Here is a 26,679-nt window from a genome sequence, read left to right as displayed (position 1 = left end):
AGTTTGTTTATGTAACTCTAAAATTCAGGTGACATCCTTTCCTGATGTTCATTATATGTGGCGTGGGAGACTGGGACAACAGACTGGATCAGTGTTTCCTTAATAAAGATGGTTATTCCTCCTTATTTCATATGTGATATGCTGGTTTTTGGTACTGATGTTTGGCAACTGAAAAAAAAAATTAGCAGATGAGATAGGGTACTCTTGGTAGGCCAAAGGTGGCTTTTTACCTATTGCCATATTTTCTCACATACAGAACAAACTGAAATAAAATGTACAACTGTATTTTTGAAAGTCAGAATGAAGGAAAAAACATCTTTCCTTGTAATAATTAACTAAAGGTATGTACAGAAGTTCAGGCAGAATGCCAGAGAGGCGCTGTATGCTGGTTTACACAAAATACCATGAGTTAGAGCACCATTGAACCCAAGAAGGGTCTAGTGGGGGCTGGACTGGGCCCACAAGCAGGAGGGCTCCATTTCCCCCAACCCTGCTCCAGCTCCGGGAACGCCAGCCTCTCCTGCTGTGAAGATGCTCATGCAGAGGGTGGGGGGTGTGGGAAAGAAGCCTTCCCTGTTGTGTATGCTCAGGTCTTGGGGGGTCGGGGGAACAGGTTTGACCAGTGTGGTGGGGGTGGGTTCCCTATCCTCCTGGGCTACCCACATGAATGTCTTGACAGCAGCAGCCTCATGCCTACTGCACCCAGAGCTGGGGCAGGGTGGGGCAGGGAATGGAGGCCCCCTGCCTTGTGGCTGTTCCCATTTCCCCCCAAGGCCCCAGTAGGGGTAGGTTGGGAGGCATGCACAGCAAGGGAACCTCCCTTCCTCCCTCCCGGTGCAAGCCCCCCCTTATGCACACACCCAAACACCTCCTGCCCATGGCAGAGGACAAGTATTGATGATCATATAGGTCCCTTGCAGTCCTTCTATTTTATGATTCTATGAAAACTGGAGCCTGGCCAGCCAGAGCCATGCTCTGCCACCGGTTAAGTTCCAAGCTGCAGGAGTGACGCAGCTGCAGATTCTCCGGCCTCTAGGACCCCAGGTCAGGCTGCTAGGTGGCCCCCAGGCTCCCGTACCCGACCTGAGGTAACCTGCTGCATGCCAGAGGGTGCATGGCACAGGCATTCCCTAGGGACAATTAGCAGCAGCACAAGGTGTCCTGCTGCTAGTTGTCCCCAGGGAACCAAATGTATACACTCATTTGGAGGTGGCCACCAGGTGCCAGCAGTTAAGCCTGCTCACTATTCTGTTCCCTGTGAGTCTTGCACAGATTTTACTTTTGCTTTTGCCTGGTAACTGTCAGGAACTGCTCTCCCTGTATTTCTTGCATATGATGCCCACTATCATTTCCAGTAGCTGATTTTTTGGAAAAAAAAAAAATGTATTGTATGTAAGAAAGTATGGTATCTGTCTTCCAGGCACAGTTCTGTCAAATCATAGAGTGCAGATCCAGGTTTGAACTCCTCCCAGGATGTATTCAGATCACTATTTTGGTTTTGGCTTGTTTCTACTTACAAGGAGTAAATTACTTGGTAAAAAATCTGCCTTAAGCTTTATCCCTATAAAGTGTCATATTAAGTTTTGAACAAAGTAAAGCAGGACTGGAATTTATTGTAATATTGCTCTTTTCATTGTCACATCATGCTGCATTTATAACCACTTCATAATTTAAGAAGAAAGTGTAGGGATAATGTTTATATGCCAAGGAAAAAGAAGTTTTCTACTACTATATAAAATATTCCCATGAAGAAGTACAGTTCAGGCAGTTGGGCTCTGAGCCATAATCTAAACCCTCTTGCCTTTTAACCCTAGTTAGGAGGTTGCTTAGGTTTAATACTCGGGTTGAATAAGCATCTTGGAAATATTACATTTCAATCCAACATGTGGCATACATCAGACAGGATGAGAATTCTGGATAATTTCCAGAAAGGCCTCCTGGCAAAAGAAGGGAAAGGCAGCTCATGGCACTGGAAGTTAGAGTCTAACAGAATTGTAACCCATAACTGAAAGCTGAGCCCCGAGGGAGTGTTGTAATTAGTGCCGTTCTACAAACATGCAGTAAGAAGCAGAAATTAAATACTGATTACATAACAGGAGAAATCAGCTGCCATTTGTGCCCCATTAATCTTAATGTGGTCTTTTTAAAGTGGAGAGGGTATTCCTTAATTTATTTTGGGCTGGTTTTAGTATGATCCATGCCTGTGGAGTCAATTGACATGAATTTACAGCTTATGAACCACAAAGCTATTGGCTTGGTGGCATGAATCTGATTGCTTTGTATTGCTTTCCCATTAGAAGGACATTCCTTTGTACTGGAGTGTTGGAGTTCTAAGGTTAAATGACTGCATGTGTCACTTTTGTGCCTTCATGTGTCTGCTTTGCTTATCTACTTTTAGAAGTTACCAGCATTAACTATAACTAGAAATATAAATTGATCTAATTAGCAGGGATCTTGGTTTTTCCTGATAAAAAATGGGCAAATTCTCTACCCCCCCCAAATAAAAATAAATCTGTAATTAAAATGAAAGGTCCCTCAACCCCCTGGCCCTGCATGTGCCCCTCAATCCCTGTTAGGGAGGGGGCAGGAGGGAGGTGCAGGAGGAATATGGTGATGCCAGTGCCCTGCCTCTGCCCATTCTGTTGCCCCTCACTGACAAGCCACACACCCTGATCCCTTGCTGGTGCTCCTCACTCCTGACCCACAGCCCCCTAGCACTGCCAGTGCCCTGCACACCCAACCCACAGTCACCCATCCTGTCCCCCATCCTGTCCCCCATTCCCCTCGTTCCTGATCTGCAGCCCCTGCTCCCCTCTTGGTCCTGCCAGTGCCCCTTACTCCTGACCTGCAGTCCCCTGATCTGCCCCCCAGCCCTGTTGGTGCCCCTCACTCATGACCTGCAGACCCCTGCCTCCCTCAGCCCTGCTGCAGAAGCAGCTCCCACATCTCTTACTCTCTTGCCAGAGCCCATGCCAGAAGCACATGACCCCTGACAATCAATCACCTTGCTCACTGCTCCCAGCCCCAAGCAGCCAGCCTGGGAAAGCAGAAAATCTGGACATTTGCTCTTATTTTTAGTCCCCCTCCCTCAAGATGCAGCACAGGGGTCCAAAAAAGAAGACATATCCAGGAAAACCCAGTTGTATTAGACTTACTGCTTGTGACTGGGGGAAGTAGTGTGTTATGAGCACATATGATATAATTTAGATTTTAGGTTGTGGGCAGAGACTTGAGCCAATCTTGTTTAAACCGTTTCAGGAAATACCTATAGATAATTGAACCTGGACTTTCTTGCTGCTGCCACCACCTAGCCAGAAGGATTTTACAATAACTCAAAAGAAGTCTATATTTTAAGGATTGGTTGGCTAGCCTGGTGCTATTTCTCTCCTAACAGCTATAATGACATTGCATAGCTCTTTACTCACTCTTGATTTGGCAAAATCCTGTTGGCTTTTTGTTTATATATACTCACTATACTGTGTCAATAGCTAAGGTACTTGCGTGCACACACCCACCCACACACACGTGTGTGTGTGTGTTGTTCACACATACACGGATATGTGTGTGTGTGTGTGTGGGGGGGTGTATAAAAAACAAATGCTTTGTACATTTCCACAAGAATACATAATATTTTCCTGCTCATTTTCCTTGGTCAAGAAGCAGCAACTCCAGGGCTGCATCAGTTTGGTACATACACCATCAGTGTGGACAGAGCCTATTCTAGTACATTCAAATCTATCATAGACCCATTTTACTTGAGCTAAAGAAAAACTTGCATTTAATTTTCTCTTTGTTATGGGCAGACCATGGGAGGATGACATCTTTATACCTATTAAATAGGTAAAGCTGTCTGTTGAATGTCTGTGGTTTGTAGTATAAATTATTTGATATTTTGAAATGAATTCATGGTTGCATATATACAAACATTGCAAAAATTAGGAAGGATAACATTTAGGGGTTTGGCACCTGGAAAACAGGACCTTTTTCCTAAAGGAATAACTTTTTTAACAATGAATAAGTCTAGGAGTTCTTATCAGCCATAGAAGAAAAATACAATTGTGTGCACTAAAACCCTGACCACAAACATCTCATTGAAGTCAACAGAACTCTTTGGATTAGGTCCTATTAGGAAATTTCAGATGATTATCTTGTAATCCCCAAAGAGCAATAAAGGAGATCATTAGCTTGATCTAAAGCATGGCTTATTTTTCAGTTCTTTCACTTGACAGTAATGGTAAAGTTTTCAGAAAGGAAGGCTAAAAGCTCATTTGCAGGTGTATAACTAGAAACATCAGCAGTTACTTGTATGTGAAAGAGACAATTTTCATTTGTAGTTTCCCATTACTTTAGGTAAATGTGTCACAGCAATTCACATGCATTTTTATATATGCACTTCATGTAGTTTAAAAAAAAAGTAGTCTTATGGCAACAGGTGATCTTACTTCAACAGTAATGAAATATACTATTGTAGAGAATGAAGAATTACCAGTATTCTAGAACTTAATACAAGCTTCAGCAGTATCTTGCCAAAAATAGGGCACACATACATGTGCAATTAGCACAGGCTGGATAAACTGTGCTGAAGTTCATGCCACAGTTTATTGCTCCCAGGCACAGTGTCTTCATGTGTGCCTGGGACTGCAGCACACTGGGCTGGGGTGGTGCAGCCCCAGCTGCCAGCCAGGAGCTGCTCTGCCCAGACCCCACATGCTGCAGAGGGGCTCACAGTGGCATGAGGGTGCTACAGTGTAGTGCTAACTGTAGCTCCCTCACGCCCCCGCCAGCCTGGGTCATCATCTACATGTGCATTTGAGTGCATGTAACTGCTTGTGTCAAGCTGTATTATCCAACAATGGAGTTAATTAGTTTACTGTGGCCCAATAGTACCACACATGTAGATGATGACACTTTACTGTGGAGCTAATTAGGCAACTTGCAGTAAAGTGCACATGTAGATGTACCCATAATACGCTTTAATTTCCCCTTTTTTAAACCCATGTTGTTTCTTTGTCCTCTTAGATGTTTCCTATCTCAACACACAGATAAAGTGAAATGTATTATACTAAATGTTCTGATACAGGCATCACTAAAATAAAATGGCTATTGATATTTCTAATGACTAATTTACTGAATAAAATATAAGGATTTAATGATTATATAGGGTCATGTTAAAGATTATATTTCACTTGCTTCTGAGGCAAGGGCTTTTTCTGTGTAAGGAAAATGAAAATACTGCATAAGCTTTTTTTCCTTTCAGTTAACTTGCATGAATGCAGAATCCTGCCATTAAAACCATAAGACGAGATGATGCATAATTGGGTTATTTCTGTCTTTTCCTCTACACTCACTCTTCCTCTCACCCCTCCAAAATTAGCAGCCTGAATTGGTTAAACTGTTCAGTAAACTTCAACAGACACTTCAGACGTGATCTCAGTTTTATCATATATCGTTTACTTACTACTTTAATTTTATCTAAAGTTTGAGTTGAATGATTTTAAAATGATGAAAAAAGAAAAAGAAAGCTCCTTTGTAATTCCTTTGTAATTTTTATAAATTTAAAGACATATTTATATCCAAATATTATTTTCTTCATTACCACTTTAAGGAATGTTTTGGTATGATTTTACAACCATCATATAAAATTTCAAATGTCATATACTTCTTACTAATTAACATTTTATTCTTACGGTTGAAATACTGTGTGTGGTAGCAATGAAATGTCAGTTACAAAGGGAGTTCTGACATTGAGATACATGGCATGGTTAAAGTACCAATAGTCTCTGTCACTGACATTTTATTCCTGCCATGAATTGCAATAATAGCTCCATGGCACAAGTCAGATTCATATTAAGCACAACTAGCGTCAAATACTCTGTGTCACTTTCATCCCTGGTATAACTTTAGTGATTTGAGTGGAGTTACTCCAAAGCTGAATTTGGCTCCTTGAGCTTAAGATAAAGCTGATAGATGTCTTTATTAAAATTTCAGGAAATTCTTACAGCTTGATGGAGGTTAACTGACCTTTAACTATAAATGAAATAATTACAGGTTTATTGTCTTTTTAGTTTTCTATGTGTATGTTAGAGAATGCTTTCATAGAAATCTCATGACATGCAGCCTGTTTTTAGAACTGCAAACCCTCATGACACTTGCAGGATGGTTGTATATGCCAGACCATGCAATGTGATTCACAAGTAAAATTAACTTAGCAGTGATGAGCCAAACAGTTTGGAAAAATGTGGACACCTCTCAACCCAAGAGGATAAGGAAGGTCCATCTGCCACCACTAGGGTGGATTGTATGTCAGGCATACCACATTACATGCTTCCTTCTGTATCAGAACTTCAAAAATTGCTAGAGGTTCTCATAACCTTTAACTTCATGAAAGTACATAAGAGCCTCCCTCTACTAGTGCTTACTTCTTATCTGCACTGTAGCCAAAGTAAATATAAGTTCCTGTTTCAGAGTTGTAAAATGCAATTAAAATCCCCTCCACATTAGAGGTGTGGACAGAAGTTACATTTTTCGTGTGCTGGGCCCCTTGAAAGTGGTCTACAGCCTTGCCCCTAGAGAAGGGCAAGGCTGTAGAGCACTTTAAAAGTGCCCAGCTGCATGATAATCTGAATCTCCGTTACATGACTTCTGAGAAAGGTGCTCCAAAGCAGAGCACTTTCATTAATGTCTGTGAGCACACACCAGGAGCAGGGCTGGGCTGATGCAACCAATCCCCACCCCTTATACTATCTTCAGAATGGGAGTGGGAGAAGGGAGGGGAGGGAGTTCCATCTGGGGTTTGCCCAGTTTGTGCCCCCCAGCTCCACTTCCAGTCCACCCACCCCACCCATCGGTGCAGGTTTGGCAAACTGCAGATGGAACTCCCTCCTCGCCCCCTCCCATTCTGAAGACAACGCTGGAGCTGGAGTGGGGAAGGGTGGTGGGCGGGGCTAAGGGAGAGTGACTACAGCATGATGTTATTCCAAACTGGAGCTCAATCCCCTCAACCCTGCAGACCCAGCAGCAAATGTCTGTTGGGCCAGGAGGAACACTGTAACACACGATGCTTCCTGCAAAGTCCCATGAGTTACAGCAGAGAGCTGTAAGTGCCCTAGTTTCTGTCAGTGCCCTAGTTTCATAGTTTGTAAGGTTGAAAGGGACCTCAGCAGATCATCAAGTCCGACCCCCTGCCATGGCAGGAAAGAGTACTGGTGTCAAATGACCCCAGCAAGGTGTTTGTCTAGCCTTGTCTTAAAGACACCCAAGGTAGGAGCCAGCACCACTTCACTTGGAAGTTGGTTCCAGATCCTAGCTGCCCTGACAGTGAAGTAGCGCCTCCTGATGTCTAGTCTGAATTTATCCTCTGCCAGCTTGTGACCGTTATTCCTAGTCACTCCTGGGAGTGCTCGGGAGAACAGGGACTCCCCCAATGCCTGCTGGTCCCCTCTCACTAGTTTGTAACAGGCCACTAAATCCCACCTCAGCCTTTGCTTGTGAAGGCTAAACAGGTTCAGGTCCCTGAGCCTCTCCTCGTAGGGCCCGCCCTGTTGCCCCCTGATCATATGAGTGGCCCTCCTCTGGACCCTCTCCATGTTGTCCACATCCCTCCTGAAGTGTGGCACCCAGAACTGGACATAGTACGCCAGCTGCGGCTTGACCAGTGTCGCATAGAGGGGGGGTATCACCTCCTTAGACCGGATTGAAATGCATCTGTGGATGCATGACAAGGTGTGATTGGCCTTCCTTGACTGCATCCCCACACTACTGGCCCATGTTCATCTTGGCATCAATGATGACTCCAAGATCCTTTTCTGCCTCTGTACGATGAGAAGGGAGTTCCCCAGCCTGTAAGTATGCTGCTGATTCTTCCTCCCCAGGTGCAGCACCTTGCACTTGTCAGTGTTGAAACCCATCCTGTTCTCATCCACCCACCCCTGTAACCTGTCTAGGTCCCATTGCAGCCAATTCTCCCTTCTTGCATGCCCACATCCCCCCACATCTTAGTTCCATCTGGGGTTTGCCATCATCAGCAACTTTGAACAGTGTGCTTTTTACACCTTTGTCCAAGACACTGATGAAGATGTTGAACAGTGCGGGCCCGAGGACCGAGCCCTGTAGAACCCCACTGACCACATCCCTCCAGGTTGAAAATGACCCGTCCACCATCACTCTCTGTGTGTGCCCCTCCAGCCAGTTGGCGACCCATTTGTCTGTGTAGGTGTTGACACCACAATCCCCCAGCTTCTTAATGAGAACGGGGTGAGAGACAGTGTTGAAGGCCTTCTGAAAGTCCAGAAAGACTACGTCCACTGCTACCCCTGCATCTAAGGATTTGGTGACCTCGTCGTAGAAGGCCACCAGGTTGGTCTGACAGGACCTGCCTCTAATGAACCCGTGTTGGTTGCCCCTAAGCATAATCTCCCCTGCTGGCCCCTCATGGACATGTGCCATGATAATTCTCTCAAAAAGCTTACCCAGGATTGAGGTAAGACTAACTGGCCTATAGTTTCTTGGGTCCTCCTTCCTCCCTTTTTTGAAGATGGGAACCACGTTGGCCCTCTTCCAGTCCTCTGGCACCACACCAGAGCACCACAAGTGCTCATAAAGCCATGCCAAGGGTCCCGCAATGACCTCTGCTAATTCCCTCAGCCCTCTGGGGTGGAGATCATCAGGACCAGCTGATTTAAATACATCCAGTCCCTCCAGAAGTTCCCTGACTAGATCCTTACTGACCCTTGACGTAGGTGTGCCTCCTCTGGGGCCTGAGGGGGTCCTGTCTGGGGGGGCTGATCCGGTCCCTGCTCTGGAAAATGGAGGCAAAGAAGTCATTAAATAGGTTAGCTTTGTTGTCTGGTGTGACAACCAGATTTCCTAGTGTGTCTTGCAGGGGCCCCACGTTACCCGGTACCTTCTTTTCCCCCCTATATATTTAAAAAAGGACTTCTTGTTGTCCTTGATCTGGGTAGCTTGTCCCAGTTCCATCTCCGCCTTGGCCTACCTGCCCACCCTCCTGCATCCCTGAGCAACCACAGTAGAGTCCTCCCTGGTGATGGCCCCTCCCTTCCCTCAAGTTTGTAGGTTGCAAATTCTTTGAGCAGGGACTGGCACTTGTACATGTTTGTCTAGCACGTGGGACATCTGGATGGTATCTAGAAACTATCTCAATGTACATATTAAAAAATCTAAGTGGTATTCTTCAGGTATGACCTACATTTTTGGGTTAGGGTCATACCAGGTCTTATGTTATCATCTTTGTCTTTGTCCATTTTTATTTAAGTTAGTTAAAACTTGTTTTTGTAGATAAGCAAAACCAACTTCACCTTGTGAAATGCTTAATAAAATCTGAGATATCTGGGTGAAAATAATAGTGAATAGACAAAGTGAACCATCTGTGAAAAATCCGTGGTCTGAAAGTTATTCATTTTCATTATTCAGGAAAAGCTGACAAATATATCAAAAAATAATCAATTGGAGTAGCCCATAGCAGATGGCTTCCTTCCCTGTATTTATTGGTCCTTACAGTTAAAAGTAGTGGTGTGTATGAATGATCAAACTCTTAGGGAAACTTCCAATGCCCACCCTTAAGTCTCTTGGGCATTCCTTGGAAAGAGGAATTCAGTTAAGACCTCAGTTCAAGACTTCAGCCTGTAACCAGATATTCAGATTGTTTTATCTCAAACTGTCACAACTTCTACCAAGCATCTGAATAAAAAAAGTCAGACAAACTCCCATTTTGCTTTCTTGCTACCCCATGAAAATTGGGTAGTAGTTATTCCCTAGAATGATACATCGATGATGAAAACACTTTGCAATGATCTTTCTATAGTAATGAAATTCACTGGACTGGAAACACTGAACATGATAAAATTCTGAATCTAAATTTCTTGTTGAGAAATGTAAGTACTTGTCTAGCATAGTAATAATAAGGTTCATTGCAAAATATATATTATTAATAAAGCCCATGTGACAGTACCACTACGTGCTAAAAGTTCTCACAAACTATGGCTTTGAAAGGTGCTCTCAGACAATTGGATGCATGTCCTAGGACAGAGGTAGGCGATTATTTTGGGTGGAGGACTGCTTACTGAGTTTTGGCAAGCCATCGAAGGCCACATGACAGGCAGCCAGGGGCAGATAAATATTAATTTTCTACATTTTTTAGGGGCCCCGCAGGCAGGATAGAATGGACTGACGGGCCACATCTGGCCTGTGGGCTGCATTTTGCCCACCCCTGTCCTAGGATTAGCCACCTTGACAGCATGAACTAAACTTCTCTACACAGCTTCATAAAACTTTGGATAGTTGTCTAAAGAATCTCTATAAGGGCATGGATTCATGTCTGTACAATTAATTTGCTGTAGTTCATGGCAAATGGTAGTGATGTTGCTTTTTCAAAGCACATGCATCCAACTATTAGAGAGCACCTTTCAAAGCCATAGTTTGTGATACCTTTTAGCAGATACTGATACTGTCACATGGGCTTTATTAATGATACTAGCAAATTGCCTGTCATGAATGATGGGGGGCGGGGGCAGGGATGGAGCACTCTCACCCAGTGCCCCATGGTGCTGCTGGTCTGCCTCTGGCCCCATGTGTCCCCCCCCCCTGCATCCCCCTACCCCGTGCATCTGGCTCTCTACACCCCCTTACCCCCATGTCCCCCCCTGCCTCCAGCCCCATGTGCATCCCCACCCTCTGCATCTTCTCCCCCCACCTATGGCCCCATAGCCACCCCCACCCCCTGTCACTCCAGGTGTGGCGCCATGTACCCCCCCATCCCCTACCACTCTACGCCATGCCACTGGCACTCCCAGGAATAGGTGGGGAGGGGAGCTTGCATGCGGTGGAAGCCTCCAACACCTGGCAGCATGCAACATGTTCCCTCTCCCTACCTCCCCTCTGTGACAGCTAAAAATTGTGTCTAAGGTGCTTGCTAAATGCTGTAAAAATCAGACCAAATGTTTTTCTGTCATTTATTCAGCTATTAAGCTATATGTTGTTATTTAAAAGCCTAATTAAAGTCAAAGATGTAATAAAGCTTTGTATGTAGTAATGAGAACTAGTAAATTTAGCAAGGCCTTATAAAAGTAGTGGTAAGCTTTGTAACATAATTAAAATTAACCTTATCAAAACAATGCAAAGCTTGTACTGCTATTGGTCAGTCCTAAAAATAATTGTAATAAAAAAAATCTAAATAGCTATAAATTATCATCATCATAGCTCAGAAGTTATTAATTACCTGGCACATCCAGAAATCATTTAGAAGAAAGATGCAGCTCTGTAAAAGAAACTACTAATTAGCTGCTGACCTGGATCAGTGGGCCTGTGGATCTCAAGGAGCCCAAGGACTGAATACCAGGGTCCTTCCCAGTGCCACTTGGACAGCGCTGATTGGGGACTCCTAACTTTGCTAAGCTTTGCATAAGAGGAACTTGTCATATATCAGGCATCGGAGGGGACTGCCAATAAGTTGCCAACCCAAATTATTATTGTCCTTGTTTTGTTACTACACATAGTTGTATTTTTGTTAAGTCAATAAACCTTTCTTACCTTTTTACCCCCAACCTCTCTCTCAATCACAAATCCTCGCAGGTGGCTAAGACACCCTTCCCCCCCTCCTCCCTCCCTCCCTCCCTCCCTGCCACCTCCCCCTTTCTGCTGGCTGTTGTTGGGGCTGGGAAGTGGTTGTGGCAGCAGTGGGGGGGGTGCAGCGGTAGTGGGGGCGCACTGCCACTGGGAACTCCACTTCCCCTCCCCCTTCCCTTCTTCCCCTCTTTCTCGCCACCTCCCCCTCCCTTACAGCTGTTGGGGGGGAGGGGCAGTGCAGCAGCTCCCTTGCTCCCTCTGTCCGTAACCCTCGCAGCCAATCAGCGCACGCTCTCTAAGCAGTGCATGTGCAGTTGGTCCAGAGCTTTATGGACAGATAGATAGATGAAGGCTTTTATTATATTATAATATATTTTCCAATTAACCTTGTTATTACTGTCTCTAGACAAGTACTTAGATTTCTCAAGAAGAATTTAGATTCAGAATGTTATCATGTTCAGTGTTTCTGGTCAGGTGAATTTCACTACTATGCATTTATGATGGAAATACTTTGCAATGATCTTTCTATAGTCATTTCTACTCTTTTTTACTACTAACTTAATACAGGCTTATGAATCAGAAAAAGAACCCAGTTTAACAACATCTTATGTGCACAATAGCTACTTCTTTGGAGTTATTTAAACTTACACCAGTGTAAGTGAAGTGAAGTGAAGTGAAGTGGCGTGGAGTTATTTAAACTTACACCACTGTAACAAGTCAGAATAACTCTATTAGAATAGAAAAACATCCTCAAACTAAATGCAGGTATTCCAGTTCAAGACGTTAGTTTGCATCCAAGAGAGAAAAATGGCTTCTAATGTCTAGGCAAAAACTCCTTTTTAGAAGCTAGAGACTTCTTCAGAACAGGAAATGAATATATAAGGGCTGGAAGTATAGCCATTCTACTCTTTTCAGGAAAATCTCTTTCCTTTTATTATTCTCCTTTCTAGAAGGTTTCTCTTCTACCAGACAGAGGTCTGAACTCAGTTTAGCATTTTGGATGACAGAAATACAACAACCAGATTATGAAGAAAAGAAAAGACTCCCCTCCCCCAAACACTTAATTAGATCACAGAATTTGAGTAAGAAACATGCTGGAAGGTTATTGCCCCAAGTAAGATGCTTTCCTTCAGTTTCAGCTTAGGAACACCATACTTCTTCTATTGACAGCTAACAGATCCTTTAAAGGAAATTCACATTCCTGTCACTGACAAATCTGACAAAAGATTCACTGTGATACCATAAATCATGGTTTAGCTTTGGGGATTGAAAGCATAGGCTCAATGGGGACAAAAATGGCCTGACAATCTCCATTTAGAATGGCTTCTCATAAATGGAGGAAATTCTTGTTGTCCTCTTTAGAAGGATTTTCCATATTTGAAGATTGGCCAAAACAAAAGGAATTGTTGTAGCTCTTCACTCCTTTCCTCTTAATAGAGGAACATACTGCCAGGACTCCTTTCTGAGAGATAGCAACCACTGGGGAGTGAGACTGAGAGCACAGAAGACAAATTCTTTACCCCAGAAATCTCTGGATGCCTTTCATTTGATGAAGATGATGATGATTGTTACACTTACTAGAGAAGTTATAAACCTAGTGTTGAATGAGAACTCTGAAGGCACAAGAAAGGCCCTTCAATATATTTTAGAAGGCAACTGAGATTTATCTAAGAAAACAGTAGGCAACTAACCTACCTTTTTTAAAATACTAAAGGTATTAATAAAAAAAAAAAGTAAATAGCATTTCCTTAGAAGACGAATCAAATTCTCCTTGTATTTACACTGACACAACTCCAGCAAAGTCTATATGGTTGCACCAACATAATTGAATGAAAAAAATGCCCTATGATTTATATTTTAACAGTTTTAGGTTTAGAAATACCAGTGAAGACAGAGAATTCCAGGATAAAAGTGATTATTTTAATAATCTGTTTCCCCCTTGACCTATATTTAATTTCCAAAAATCTTTACAACCACTTTCTATTTAATCATCAACATCTCCCCAGCTGCAGGTAGAAACAGTGACTAACTGAAACATTTATAGATGGAGAAACTAAGGTTAAGTGGGAGGAATCATTGCCAGAATCTGGATTGGTATTGAGGTTTTCTGGCTCTGTGGGGTTTTTTAATCTTTTATCTAAAGGGGAAAGGGACTTAATGGTGGGGATCTACTACAGACCACCCAACCAAGGGGAAGAGCTAGATCAGGAATTCTTCACTCAGCTCATGGAGGTAGTTAGGTTAAAGGATGTGGTCATCATGGGTGACCTGAACTTTCCAGACATCTGCTGGGAAGAGCAGTCAGCCAGGTCTGACCGCTCACGTAGGTTCCTAGCCAAAATGCAGGACCTCCATCTAACCCAGGAGGTGCACAGCCCCACCAGGGGAGATGTCTTGTTGGACCTGGTGCTGGCCACAGGTGACAACCTGGTGAGGGGGCTGCAGGTGCTCGACCACCTGGGTGACAGCGATCATCACCTGCTGGAATTCACCATCTAGTGCAAGGTGGCAAAGGCCTGCAGCAAGGCAGCAGCCCCGGACTTCAGGAGGGCAGACTTCAATGAGGTAAGGAGAATAGCTGGGGAGGCACTGAGATGGGAAGCGAGTCAGGTGTCCAAGAAGAGTGGTCATTCCTTAAAGAAACGATCCTCCAAGCCCAAGGGAGGTAATCCCAACACGGACCAAAGGGGGCAAGAGGGTGCAAAAGCCCCCATGGCTTACCAGAAGCATACAGGAACATCTCCTAGCTAAAAAGGAGGTGTACACCCAATGGAAGGGAGGGGCCATCACCAGGGAGGACTATACCTTGGTTGTTCGGGGCTGCAGGGGGGCAGTCAGGAAGGCCAAGGCGGAGATGGAACTGGGACTAGCTACCTGGATCAAGGACAACAGAAAGTCCTTTTTTAAATACATAGTGGGGAAAAAGAAGGTACCAGGTAATGTGGGGCCTCTACAAGACACACTAGAAAATCTGATCATTACACCAGATGACAAAGCTAACCTATTTAACAATTTCTTTGTCTCCATTTTCCTGAGCAGGGACCGGGTCACCCCCTGCACCGAGACCCCCGCAGGCCCAAGGGGAGGGGCAACCAGGTCTAGGGTCAGTGAGGATCTAGTCAGGGAACTTCTGGAGGGACTGGATGTATTTAAAACAGCTGGTCCTGACGATCTCCACCTCAGAGGGCTGAGGGAATTAGCAGAGGTCATTACAGGACCCCTGGCACGGCTTTACGAGCACTCGTGGTGCTCTGGTGTGGTGCCAGAGGACTGGAAGAGGGCCAACGTGGTTCCCATCTTCAAAAAGGGGAAGAAGGAGGACCCGGGAAACTATAGGTCAGTTGGTCTTACCTCAATCCTGGGTAAGCTTTTTGAGAGAATTATCATGGCACATGTCCATGAGGGGCCAGCAGGGGAGATTATGCTTAGGGGCAACCAACACGGGTTCATTAGAGGCAGGTCCTGTCAGACCAACCTGGTGGTCTTCTATGACCAGGTCACCAAATCCTTAGAAGTAGGGGTAGCAGTGGACGTAGTTTTTCTGGACTTTAGGAAGGCCTCTGACACTGTCTCTCACTCACCCCATTCTCATTAAAAAACTAGGGGACTGTGGCATCGACACCTACACAGTCAAATGGTTCACTAACTGGCTGGAGGGCCGCACCCAGAGAGTGGTGGTGGATGGGTCATATTTGACCTGGAGGGATGTGGGCAGTGGGGTCCCCCAGGGCTTGGTCCTCGGGCCCGCACTGTTCAACATCTTCATCAGCTACTTGGGCGAGGGTGTAAAAAGCACCCGGTGCAAATTTGCAGACGACACTAAGATGTGGGGGAAAGTGGGCACGCTAGAAGGGAGGAATAGGTTGCAATGGGACCTAGACAGGTTACAGGGATGGGTGGATGAGAATAGGATGGGTTTCAACACTGACAAGTGCAAGGTGCTGCACCTGGGGAGGAAGAATCAGCAGCACACCTACAAGCTGAGGAACTCCCTTCTTGTCAGTGCAGAGGCGGAAAAGGATCTTGGAGTCATTATTGATGCCAAAATGAACATGGGCCAACAGTGTGGGGAAGTGGTCAGGAAAGCCAACCATACCTTGTCATGCATCCACAGATGCATCTCAATCCGGTCCAAGGAGGTGATCCTCCCCCTCTATGCGGCACTGGTCAGGCCGCAGTTGGAGTACTGCATCCAGTTCTGGGCGCTGCACTTCAGGAGGGATGTGGACAACATGGAGAGGGTGCAGAGGAGGGCCACTTGCATGATCAGGGGGCAGCAGGGCAGGCCCTACAAGGACAGGCTATGGGACCTGAACCTGTTTAGCCTCCACAAGAGAAGGCTGAGGGGGGATTTAGTGGCCTGTTACAAACTAGTGAGAGGAGACCAGCAGGCATTGGGGGAGTCCCTGTTCCCCTGAGCACCGCCAGGAGTGACTAGGAATAATGATCACAAGCTGGGAGAGGGAAGATGCAGACTAGGCATCAGGAGGCACTACTTCACGGTCAGGGCGGCTAGGATCTGGAACCAACTTCCAAGAGAAGTGGTGCTGGCTCCTACCCTGGGGGTCTTTAAGAGGAGGCTAGATGAACACTTTGCTGGGGTCATTTGATCCCAGTACTCTTTCCTGCCATGGCAGGGGGTCGGACTTGATGATCTGCTCAGGTCCCTTCTGACCCTACCAACTATGAAACTATCTACATATTTATTTCATAATTTTAAAAAGTCTCTTGCTTATGCAATCCTGTATCTTTTCAGTTTAAATGTTTTTGTATTTCTTATTTATTAGCATTAACATAGGTATTTTCAGCTTGTTCACTGTGAAATTTGCTCAGTTTCTGTAAAAGAAATAATCTTTCTCAGCGATTTAATTGCAGAAGACTTGCCTCTTTAACAACTGTTCTCTAAAATTTAACGGGAAAATTGTCCTTAAATGTCTGAAATTAAAATATTAATAACTTTCTGGATAATTTAAGGAAGACAGTTGGATTTATTTCTAATCAATGTTAATAACCAAAAACCAAGAATTGCTTCTACAAATTACTATAAAATATATTTTAGCAGGGTAGGGCATATACCTACCATTATCATAATGTAAAATGGCAAGAGTCGAATATGTTTACCTGACTTCAGGTGCTGGAATTCCTACCACAATGCAGTCCAATTGCACTTTGGTTCCTTCAGGAACTTCCCTGCTCTTCAGTTTCTGAGTAAAGCGTGGTGGTTGTCCAATAGGCTCATCAGAATAGAAAGATGTAGGTGCTGACTCTGTGCTTGCCAGTTGATTCATAGCTGCAGAGTTTGCCTCTTGTTGATCACCTGTTTTTTCAAGTGCATGCTCTGAGTTATTATCGGAGTCTTCAGGTGTTGGAATAGAAAGTCTCTCTCTGTTTTCTGATAGAGTTGGGAAACTAGAACTACCTTTTTGAGCATCCCTGTTTTTAGAATCAAATTTGCTCCTGTAGTTTTTGCATGTTCTAGGTCTTATTCTTTCTGAATTATGTGCTTTGAAAAGTGAGGAAAGCTCTTCAATAAAATCTGCTGCCTTATTTAGGAATTCTTTCTTTGATTCGGCTTCAGAAGGAAGCTGTTGTTTCTTTAGCTCCTGAGAGCTCCTCTTGGAACCACTGACATGATCATGACAGAAGTTTGAGTGCAGAGCATTGTCTGAAGTTGGCAAAGCTGTAGACTGGGCCACTTGTTTATTTGAAACTTTTCTCACAGAGTTTTTCAGCTGATCAGAGGGATAATATGTCAGTTGTTCATCCTGCTTACTTTCAGGTGGATTCTGATCAATTGCTTGTCTTGCCAGATTTACACTTTCATCTAACTCTTCTTGGCTCAGAAAGGCAGAGAGATCTGGAAGGTCATCTTGGCCAGTTACCTCATCTGAATTCCCAGAAGTATTGCCATAATGGAAAGTGTGTGGAGATGGTTCTGATCTACTTCTTTCACTGTTCCCTTGATGTTTAGTGTCAGCTAAATAACTCTCTCTCAGAAGTTGAGATATTGAAGTAGAAGATTCTAAACTGTCGTCTTGCATGCTGTCAACAGAAAGGACAAATAGGACCACACCTCACCAACAGCACAGAGTTATATAGGCCTCTGAAAAGCAGAATACAGTGTTTTAAGTGCCGTTGCATGCTGACAATTAGCTGCAAATATGGCCCCTTCTTTTTAAATAAAGTTGCTTCTCTGTGTATCAGGTTCAGACACTCAACTTTACTAGTTAAAATATTTTTTATTACTTTTTACTCTTGGCAGTCTTGCAGAGTTAAAACAGCTCTGGAGCATGGCATGTATTCTATTTCAGGTAACATGCCATAAACAGAATTGTTAACTCAGTTAAAATTACAAAATTTTGGTTATAGGTGAGCCAGAAAGACTTATAAAGAACTGGCAATCAGGGGAAAATTACAATACTTTTAAATTGAGGAAATTTAATCTGCACCTTGCTGAGAGACAATAAATATTTTGACCTCACAAAATCATCTTGAGGAGATAAATATATACAAAATAATTTTTCATTGAAAACTCATAAAAGATGTTGCATTACAGGAAAATGCAGGTACAACATCTAGTATACTTTACTCCGATTCCCAGGATGCAATTAATGTGCCAAATTATGAACATCTTACAGTGTGGATAAGATGATGCATGATACTTATTTTGTAAATTAAATATGTAAAATAAAGAAAAATGGACCTCTATCGTATAGTTCAACTTGACTGTCCTTTGTGTTACCAGCTACTTAAACCCCTTTCTTGGAGCCATGGGGCACCTACAGGTGTACTGCACACCTGCTCCAATGAGTGCTAATTAGCACACGGAGCAGACTCAGTTAATCAAGTCTGCTGGAGTGTGCTAATTGGCACGCACCAGTAGCCTTTGCGTCATGTATATTTAGCATCCTCATGCTTCAAAATGGCAGTGGGGGTGCTTTAACTAAAACTCGTCAAAGAACTTTAGCTAAAGTGCCCCTGCCATCGTTTTGAAGCATGGGACACTGAATAAACTGAATGATGTTGTGGGTACTTTAATTAGAGTGGCTGTTGGATCATGTGTAAAGACACCCATGGGGACCATAATTAAATGCACTGTTACAGATGACACGATGCTATTGGGAAGCCCAAATTTCAATACTGAGTAAATGAATGCAAATGGCAACCAGCTTATTATCATCCATTCTGGAAGGCCTGGAACTCCCTTTGGTCCTGCCTATGGACTGGGCCAATGTAATACGGTTGCTCTCCTACCTATTCTTCTCAAATAAACAGCCTGGGTTTCATATTGTTAAGGTGCATTAAGGTTAAAGTCCTGAATTATTCGGAGTGGGTGAGGGGTGGCAGAAAATCATTTAAATGTTAATCATTTGAAAATATATAGAGAGATAAATATTCTATATGTAAAATACTTCCTGTGTGAAGTTTTTTTTATTGACTAAAAAGAAGCCAAAGAATGATATGACCAAACCTCTGAACTTAAAAAAAAGAAGCAAAAGCTGATGATTAAGGGTTTTCACACTTTCTGTTCATAGTTTCATAGTTTTATAGTTTCTAGGGTCGGAAGGGACCTGATTAGATCACCTAGTCCGACCCCCTGCCATGGTGGGAAAGAGTACTGGGGTCAAATGACCCCAGCAAGATGTTCATCTAACCTCCTCTTAAAAACCCCCAGGGTAGGAGCCTGCACCACTTCTCTTGGAAGTTGGTTCCAGACCCTAGCCACCCTGATCATGAAGTAGCACCTCCTGATATCAAGCCTAAATCTACCCTCTGCCAGCTTGTGACTGTTATTCCTGGTCACTCCTGGCAGTGCTCGGGGGAACAGTGACTCCCCCAATGCCTGCTGATCCCCCTGACTAGTTTATAACAGGCCACTAGATCCCCCCTCAGCCTTCTCTTGTGGAGGCTGAACAGGTTCAGGTCCCATAGCCTGTCCTTGTAGGGCCTGCCCTGCTGTCCCCGATCATGCGAGTGGCCCTCCTCTGGACTCTCTCGATGCTGTCCACATCCCTCTTGAAGTGCGGCGCCCAGAACTGGACGTAGTGCTCCAGCTGCGGCCTGACAGTGCCGCATAGAGGGGGAGGATCACCTCCTTGGACCTGCTCGAGATGCATCTGTGGATGCACGACAAGGTGTGGTTGGCCTTCCTGACTGCCTCCCCACACTGCCGGCCCATGTTCATCTTGGAGTCAATGATGACCCCCAGATCCTTTTCCGCCTCTGTGCTGACAAGAGGGGAGTTCCCTAACCTGTAGGTATGGTGCCAGTTATTCCTCCCGAGGTGCATCACTTTGCACTTGTCTGTGTTGAATCCCATCCTATTCTCATCCGCCCACCCTTGTAACCTGTCCAGGTCCAATTGTAGCCTGTTGCTTCCTTCTAGTGTGCCCACATCCCCCAACATCTTAGTGTCATCAGCAAATTTGAACAGGGTGCTTTTTACCCCTCGTCCAAATCACTGATGAAGATGTTGAACAGCGCGGGCCCGAGGACCGAGCCCTGCGGAACCCCACTGCCCACGTCCTTCCAAGTTGAGAAGGACCCATCCACTACCACCCTCTGGGTGCGGCCCTCCAGCCAGTTGGCGACCCATTTGACTGTGCGGGCATCGACATCAGTTTGCAAAACTATTATAGTAATAGATCCAAAAGCTTTTATGGTGAAAGAAAATTTACATTTAGGGGCCAGGAGGCCTGTTTTCACTGGTCAGAAGATGTTCTCACTGCAACAAATAAGAAGAATGAATCCAAGCTTTCCTCTAGGTCAGTGGTTCTCAGCCTTTTTAGATTTGAAGCCCTGCTGGACAGACTTGAGGCACTCTCTGGAAAATGCCAGCTCTTAGTTTTCACTATTGTTTGCCTATAGAAAAATAATGGAGTACTTTTTTCTGTTGCAAAGAACTCAGAAAGACTACAATTATGGATTTCTATTTGAAATATCTGGTTCATCCTGTGAATTATGGCGATGGACCTAACAGGACTAATATTATATGGCACCCTTGAATGGATCTCAAAGAATTCCAGAATGCTGTGGCACCCTAGTGGAGAATCACAGCTCATAAAATGTGCTCATAAAATGTGAACCTAAAACGCCTACTGCTGTTCCTTCTATAGCATGTCTGTTTCTTTCCTCCGACTATTCTTCTTGTATCTTTTATCCCTCTTTGTTGTCTTCTTGAATAGGAGTCAGCCATATTAACCAGGAGCGCCAAGTACAGACAATCAGAAAGTCTGAAGCTGAATCGATTCAATCTTTCCAGGTTTCATTAAAATGCCTAGATTGAACTGATAAGCAAGTGTGACAGGGTGGCTGGCAGTGACCTAGCCCAGGGGTTTTGAAAGGGGTAAAAGATGATTGGAGGACTTGGGATTCCCTTTCCTCCCCAATCAGGCCCCAGAGACACACCTTCCGTGTCCCGTGATTGGCCCGTTGGGTCACCTGGAGGGGAATAAAAGGGGCAGTGTGGCTGATTCAGAGAGACCAGCGAGGGACCACAAGCAAGGAGCTTCACAGAGCTGCCAAGAGCTGAGCCAGTGGGGCAGGAGGAGTTGCCCCAGAAGAGCCAGAAGGAGCAGGACCTGCAGGCAGCATTTGGACCCTCAGCGGCATGGTGTGTGGCCGGCAGGAGAGGATCCCCGCTAGGCTCCAGGATCCCCTGGGAGAGGCTGAAGCCAGCAGAAGAGGCTCCCCCAGCTCCAGCAAGAATCTGAGCAGTGACCTGAGAGGTTCCCAGCTCTGCTTCCAGCTCCTCCAATCAGAGGCTAGGCAGCTCAACGTGAGGCCGGGGCTCCAGGAAGGTCAAGACCACTAGCAGCATAGAGCAGTATCAGCATTGGTGGTTGTGTGGCAGTGTTTCTGTTGCCCATGTGGGAGATCTGATTTCAAGTCCTAGCTGGGGTGAGTGAGTTAACAAGAAGCAAATCTTCTTGCAGTGGAAAGAAGCCATTGTGTTTTCCCCCCTTTCTCCCTCTCCAGGTACCTGGGCCCTATACTTCCCTTGTCATTTGACATTTTGTATTTTGTGCCTTTTTATAGTTCACCAACCAGTATTGTTTGCTCTGCTGTTTGTGTTTTATATTTGTTAACCCTGTCTTTTGTCAATGATTGTAATTGTCTAACCTTTGTTGAATCCTGCCCCCTTGGAGCATTGTAGTGTCTACAATACCCTCTGATTTATGCCTGTTATGTTCCCAGTATTGTTCCCTCATTAAAAGGTATATGGTTAAGTCCCCATTGGTGGTCTGGCTCTGCTCTATAGGGGGAGGAGAGTCCCTACACCTCCCATAGCACTTGTGCACCTGCTTTGAGCCCTTCAGTTGGAGAGGGGGTACCTCTTGGAGTACTGCCTGGGTTACACGAGTAAACTGATGTTCACTTTTCAAACTGGAACAGCAGCCAGACCCTTGCAATGGCCCATACCAGTATCTGGGCAGTGCTATCTGGGCAGTGCTAGGAAGGAGGGCGGGGGGCAGAAATGGCCTCTCCAACCCAGCTCTGGACCTCTGTTGGGCTGTACCCAGCAGTGGCAGGTTGGGGGAAGCCCAAATTGGGGGCTTTACTCCCCCTGCCCAAGCTGGGAGCCAGGCTAATCTCCCCGTGGCTGAGGAGGGGGCGGAGGGAATCGGCTTGGCTCCTGGCTGCAGGGGATGGAAAAGTCCCACTGACAGCTGGGAATGGGGTCAGCCCTGCTATGCGGGAGCCAGTAGCACAGCCCAGGGCTGCACAGCATCCTGAAATGGTGGAGGACTGTGAGTTAACATGAATTGGGAGGGGATCTGAAACAGAAGTTCCACAAACTGGTTTGACCTAAATCAGTTAAGTCTGATACTACATTTATACACGTTTATCTTAAATCAGCTTCAGCCATTTTGAAAGCAGTTAAGTGCACTGAACTTCTGTTCTGTTACAGGTTTGAACTGGTTCCTGATCATGTACGCTGGTTTATATGTGACTTCTGTCCCTAGCTGAGAAGTCGATTTTTGCATCACTTTGCTGTGACAAAATTAGGAAATTAGAAAGAATGATCTTTGTGGCATAGTTTGCCAGGTTCTAGGGTGAGTAAATAGGTTGCAAACAGCAGTTGCTTTTTCCTAGTTGTTGCTTTTCTTTTTCCCTTCCTCATGCACATTTCTCTTTCTTTCTTTGGAAAAATTAAATGGATTTTCAGAACAAAATCTAGCAATTATGTAAAAATCAACTTTTTCCCCCCCAACAAGGATATTTAGTAGCATTTTTCTCTTATAAAACACCCAGTCCTTTTCTAGCAAGATACTTAAGCATGTACCAAATAGTAAGAAAATGAGTAGCCCTACTGACAAAAATGGAGCTACATTACATTCAAACTTAAGTATAAGTTTATTGAACTGATGTGCAGAAGAAACTGGAAAAATGTTCAGATAAGCCGTTATTTAATATTTTATCTTAAATGTCATTTTGTATCTGCAGTTTTATTACTCTGTTTTGGTAATGTCAAACAAACAAAATTATAAGGGACAAAAAATCTGAAACCCAGTTTTGTGTTACAGTTGTGGCTGTAGGAAAAGTCACACATGGAATAACTTTAGAATGTTAGTTTGGTGTGCATCCTCTTCAACTCCTAGCACTAAACCATCTCCATTCCTTTTTTATGTTGGGACAGTCTATGATATTCATGGAACAAGGAAGCATTGGCACTAAAACTGATTGACTCATTGTTCCAGCGGATCTTTAGAACAGAGAAGAACACTGATTTGTCGTGCACAGAAGATGGAGGTACTTGATGAAGGTGACTGTGTTGTAAACTGCTTCATGACTGGATGGAGAACATAATACTACCTCATAAGAGTACAGCCAATACCCTTTTGATGCAAAAGTCAATGCCAGGATACATATTACTACTTAGCCAATAATAATCTCCCTGCCCTGAAAAGATTACCATCTAATAGATAAACAAGTGTCATAGAAAAAGAAGCTGTTGGACTGAGTAAATGGCAATGCCTAGGGCCACGTTTACATTAAACCTAGCATACATGTGTGATGGGGCAACACCGAGAGCCACTCTCTCTCATTTGCCTATATCAAACAGAGCCTGTGTACATTTTCAGTTCCTCTTTTGCTAACCAGGAGCACATATCTCTCAAAAGCAGGTGAGGCAGAGCTGTAGTCTTGTTCTTACTCAGCACCATGAAGCTGGCTGAGCATGAAAAGGAAATTGTACAGCCTATTTTCAGTGGATGCCACAGGAAATACAGCCACTCCTGAAGGAATAGGAAGGGCTGCCCTGCAGAGGGACAGAGTGTGAAGAGCCAGAGTTTGTCCCAGCAGGGACATCGTTTGCCCTGCCAGTGAAGCTGCTTTGGAGGTAGCCCTCTTGGAAGGCGGGGGCGGGGGTGTGATGTAACCATAGCAGGGTTTGAATGAGTGACCTTAGCAAAAGCCTGAGAAGAGCCCTGGCCTGGGATAGGCTGACAGGCTTGTTTAAAAGGGGGGAACAGCTTTTCCTGGGGGGGAGAACAACAGAGGGGGGAGGGGGATGGGTGGATTGGATGGGGCCACGGGCAGTGAGTAGTGTCCTGGAGTGGGATGTGTGGGCAGGGCAGGAACTGGTGCAAACAGGCACTTGTTGCAGGGGTGTATGGAGAGTGGATTGCAGTTCTGCCTTGGGCCCTGGCCCCTCATTGTCAACGACCTGCAATCCTAACCCCGGCCCCAGCTTTGCCCACCTGTCCCACTCCTGGACACTGCTCCCTGCCTGCCCGTGGTCCCATTTCAGCTGACCAGCCACATGGCCTGTCCATGCGGGTCCTGGGCTGGTCTCCATGGAGACCCCGCCCACCTGCTCTGTCTGGCACCCCCAGCAGACAGGCTGGAGACCAGGCAAAGGATCTCCCCAGGGCCACCCCTCTGAGAGCCCCTGGCAGAGCCCTGCAGAAGTAGCAAGAGGCTGCATGAAGAGTGCTTCTCCTTCCCTTCCCCTCCGAGCCCTGCCAGGGCAGGACAAGAGAGGAGCTGCCCGTGAGGGGACTCTGAGCCTTGGAAGACCCTCCTGCAAGCCCCTGCATGGCTGGGTGAGCACAGCAGGGGAGGGGGACACAGGGACAGGGGGAGAGGCTGGAGACTGCCCTGGTATTTTCCCTTAAGTGAGAAGGCATTGGGGAGGGGCAGGCTCAGGTGCTGGAGGGAGCTCTGGGCTAGAGGGGCAGGGTCTGCTCCAGCCACCAGAAGTCCGAGGCCAGGCAGGGCCCAGGGAGGGGCTGCATTTGGCTGGTGCTGTGAGGCTGTGCTTGGCAGGGGAAACTCTTACAACCTGCAGCCCAGACACTGCTCTCTGCTGTGCCAGGGAAGGGGTCTGGGCAGCAATAAGCTTTCTTGCAGGGACTTCAGGGGAGAAGCCACCACCTGCTGCATGGGAGACTCCTGGAGCTCCTGCAAGGGATGCCAGCAGCAGGGACCACTTACAGATCCTGTGCAGGGGTAGAGATGCAGTCCTGCTTCCTGAGACACTCAGCCAGGGGCTATACGCACAGGGTCAACACTGTTTCTCACCCCATTCTCATTAAAAAAACTAGGGGACTGTGGTGTTGACACCTGCACAGTCAAATGGGTCACTAGTTGGCTGCAGGGCTGCACCCAGAGAGTGGTGGTGGATGGGTCATTTTCGACCTGGAGGGATATGGGCAGTGGGGTCCCCTACGGCTTGGTCCTCAGGTCCACACTGTTCAACATTTTCATCAGCGACTTGGACACGGGTGTAAAAAACACCCTGTTCAAATTTGCAGATGACACTAAGATGTGGGGGAAAGTGGGTATGCTAGAAGGGAGGAATAGGCTGCAATGGAACCTGGACAGGTTACAGGAGTGGGTGGATGAGAACAGGATGGGTTTCAACACTGACAAGTGCAAGGTGCTGCACCTGGGGAGGAAAAACCAGCACCATATCTACAGGTTGGGGAACTCCTTTCTCATCAGTGCAGAGGTAGAAAAGGACCTTGGAGTCATTATTGATGCCAAAATGAACATGGGCCGACAGTGTGGGGATGTAGTCAGGAAGGCCAACCGTACCTTGTCATGCATCCACAGATGCATCTCAAGCAGGTCCAAGGAGGTGATCCTCCCCCTCTATGCGGCACTGGTCAGGCCACAGCTGGAGTACTGTGTCCAGTTCTGGGCGCTGCACTTCAGGAGGGATGTGGACAACATGGAGAGGGTGCAGAGGAGGGCCACTCGCATGATCAGGAGTCAGCAGGGCAGGTCCTATGAGGAGAGGCTAAGGGAACTGACCCTGTTCAGCCTCCACAAGAAAAGGCTGAGGCGGGATCTAGTGGACATTTACAAAATGGTCGGGGGAACCAGCAGGCACTGGGGGAGTCCCTGTTCCCCCGAGCACTACCAGGAGGGACAAAAAATAATGGTCACAAGCTGGCAGAGGGTAGATTTAGGCTAGACATCAGGAGGCGCTACTTCACTGTTAGGGTGGCTAGGATCTGGAACCAACTTCCAAGAGAAGTGGTGCTGGCTCCTACCCTGGGGGTCTTTAAGAGGAGGCTGGATTAACACCTTGCTGGGGTTGCTTGACCCCAGTACTCTTTCCTGCCACGGCAGGGGGTCGGACTTGATGATCTACCCAGGTCTCTTCTGACGCTACCAACTATGGTACTATGAATCGAATCACTGTCCCCAATTCTGGCCAAATCCAAATCTGAATCAAATAGGGCCTTTTTCACACACCCCTACTAATGGCTAGATTTTGACTAACAACAATACTGGCACACAGGGATCAAGGTCGGCCTCTTCATGTGGCCAAGCAAGGTAGTTCAGACATGTGGGGACAACAGAGGGTATATACCAGTGTTCTTTACAAGCAGAGAAAGGCCAAAACAGTTGTTTTACCCTGGTTATACCTCAGCGAGGGCAAGTGGCCAGGTGTGAGTGGAAGGATACAAGCAAGAAAAGGGATGAAGTAACTTACTTTCTCCCACTCATCAGAGCAGGATAGGAGCACAGAGTTCCTCCTGAGATAGCACAGTGAGGCATAACTTCATATAGTACTTGGCCCTGAAAATAAAGTGTCAGTCTGACCTGTTTTATGCTTACATTTTTCTTTAGAGATCATGCAAG

The 26,679-nt window shown here is 45.7% G+C and overlaps 1 protein-coding gene across 6 annotated transcripts in view; it reads right to left on the bottom strand.

Moving 5' to 3' along the window:
* Window positions 1–26,679, bottom strand: part of MYPN (myopalladin) — a 145,879-nt gene that overhangs the window by 75,292 nt on the left and 43,908 nt on the right. For 4 of the 6 annotated variants that reach the window (XM_090056710.1, XM_090056711.1, XM_090056708.1 and 1 more), the window contains one exon: window positions 16,702–17,622. In XM_090056710.1, the coding sequence (XP_089912836.1) occupies window positions 16,702–17,621 (920 nt within the window). In that variant the 5' untranslated portion in view covers window position 17,622. Of the gene's footprint in view, window positions 1–16,701; window positions 17,684–26,530; window positions 26,550–26,679 lie in introns of those variants that run through there. The other 2 variants (XM_090056714.1, XM_090056712.1) reach the window with 2 other exon arrangements.

This window comes from Crocodylus siamensis, chromosome 7 (assembly GCF_052110815.1).
Source record: "Crocodylus siamensis isolate JL-2025a chromosome 7, ASM5211081v1, whole genome shotgun sequence".
NCBI lineage: Eukaryota > Metazoa > Chordata > Crocodylia > Crocodylidae > Crocodylus > Crocodylus siamensis.
This window is presented reverse-complemented; position numbering and strand designations above follow the sequence as displayed.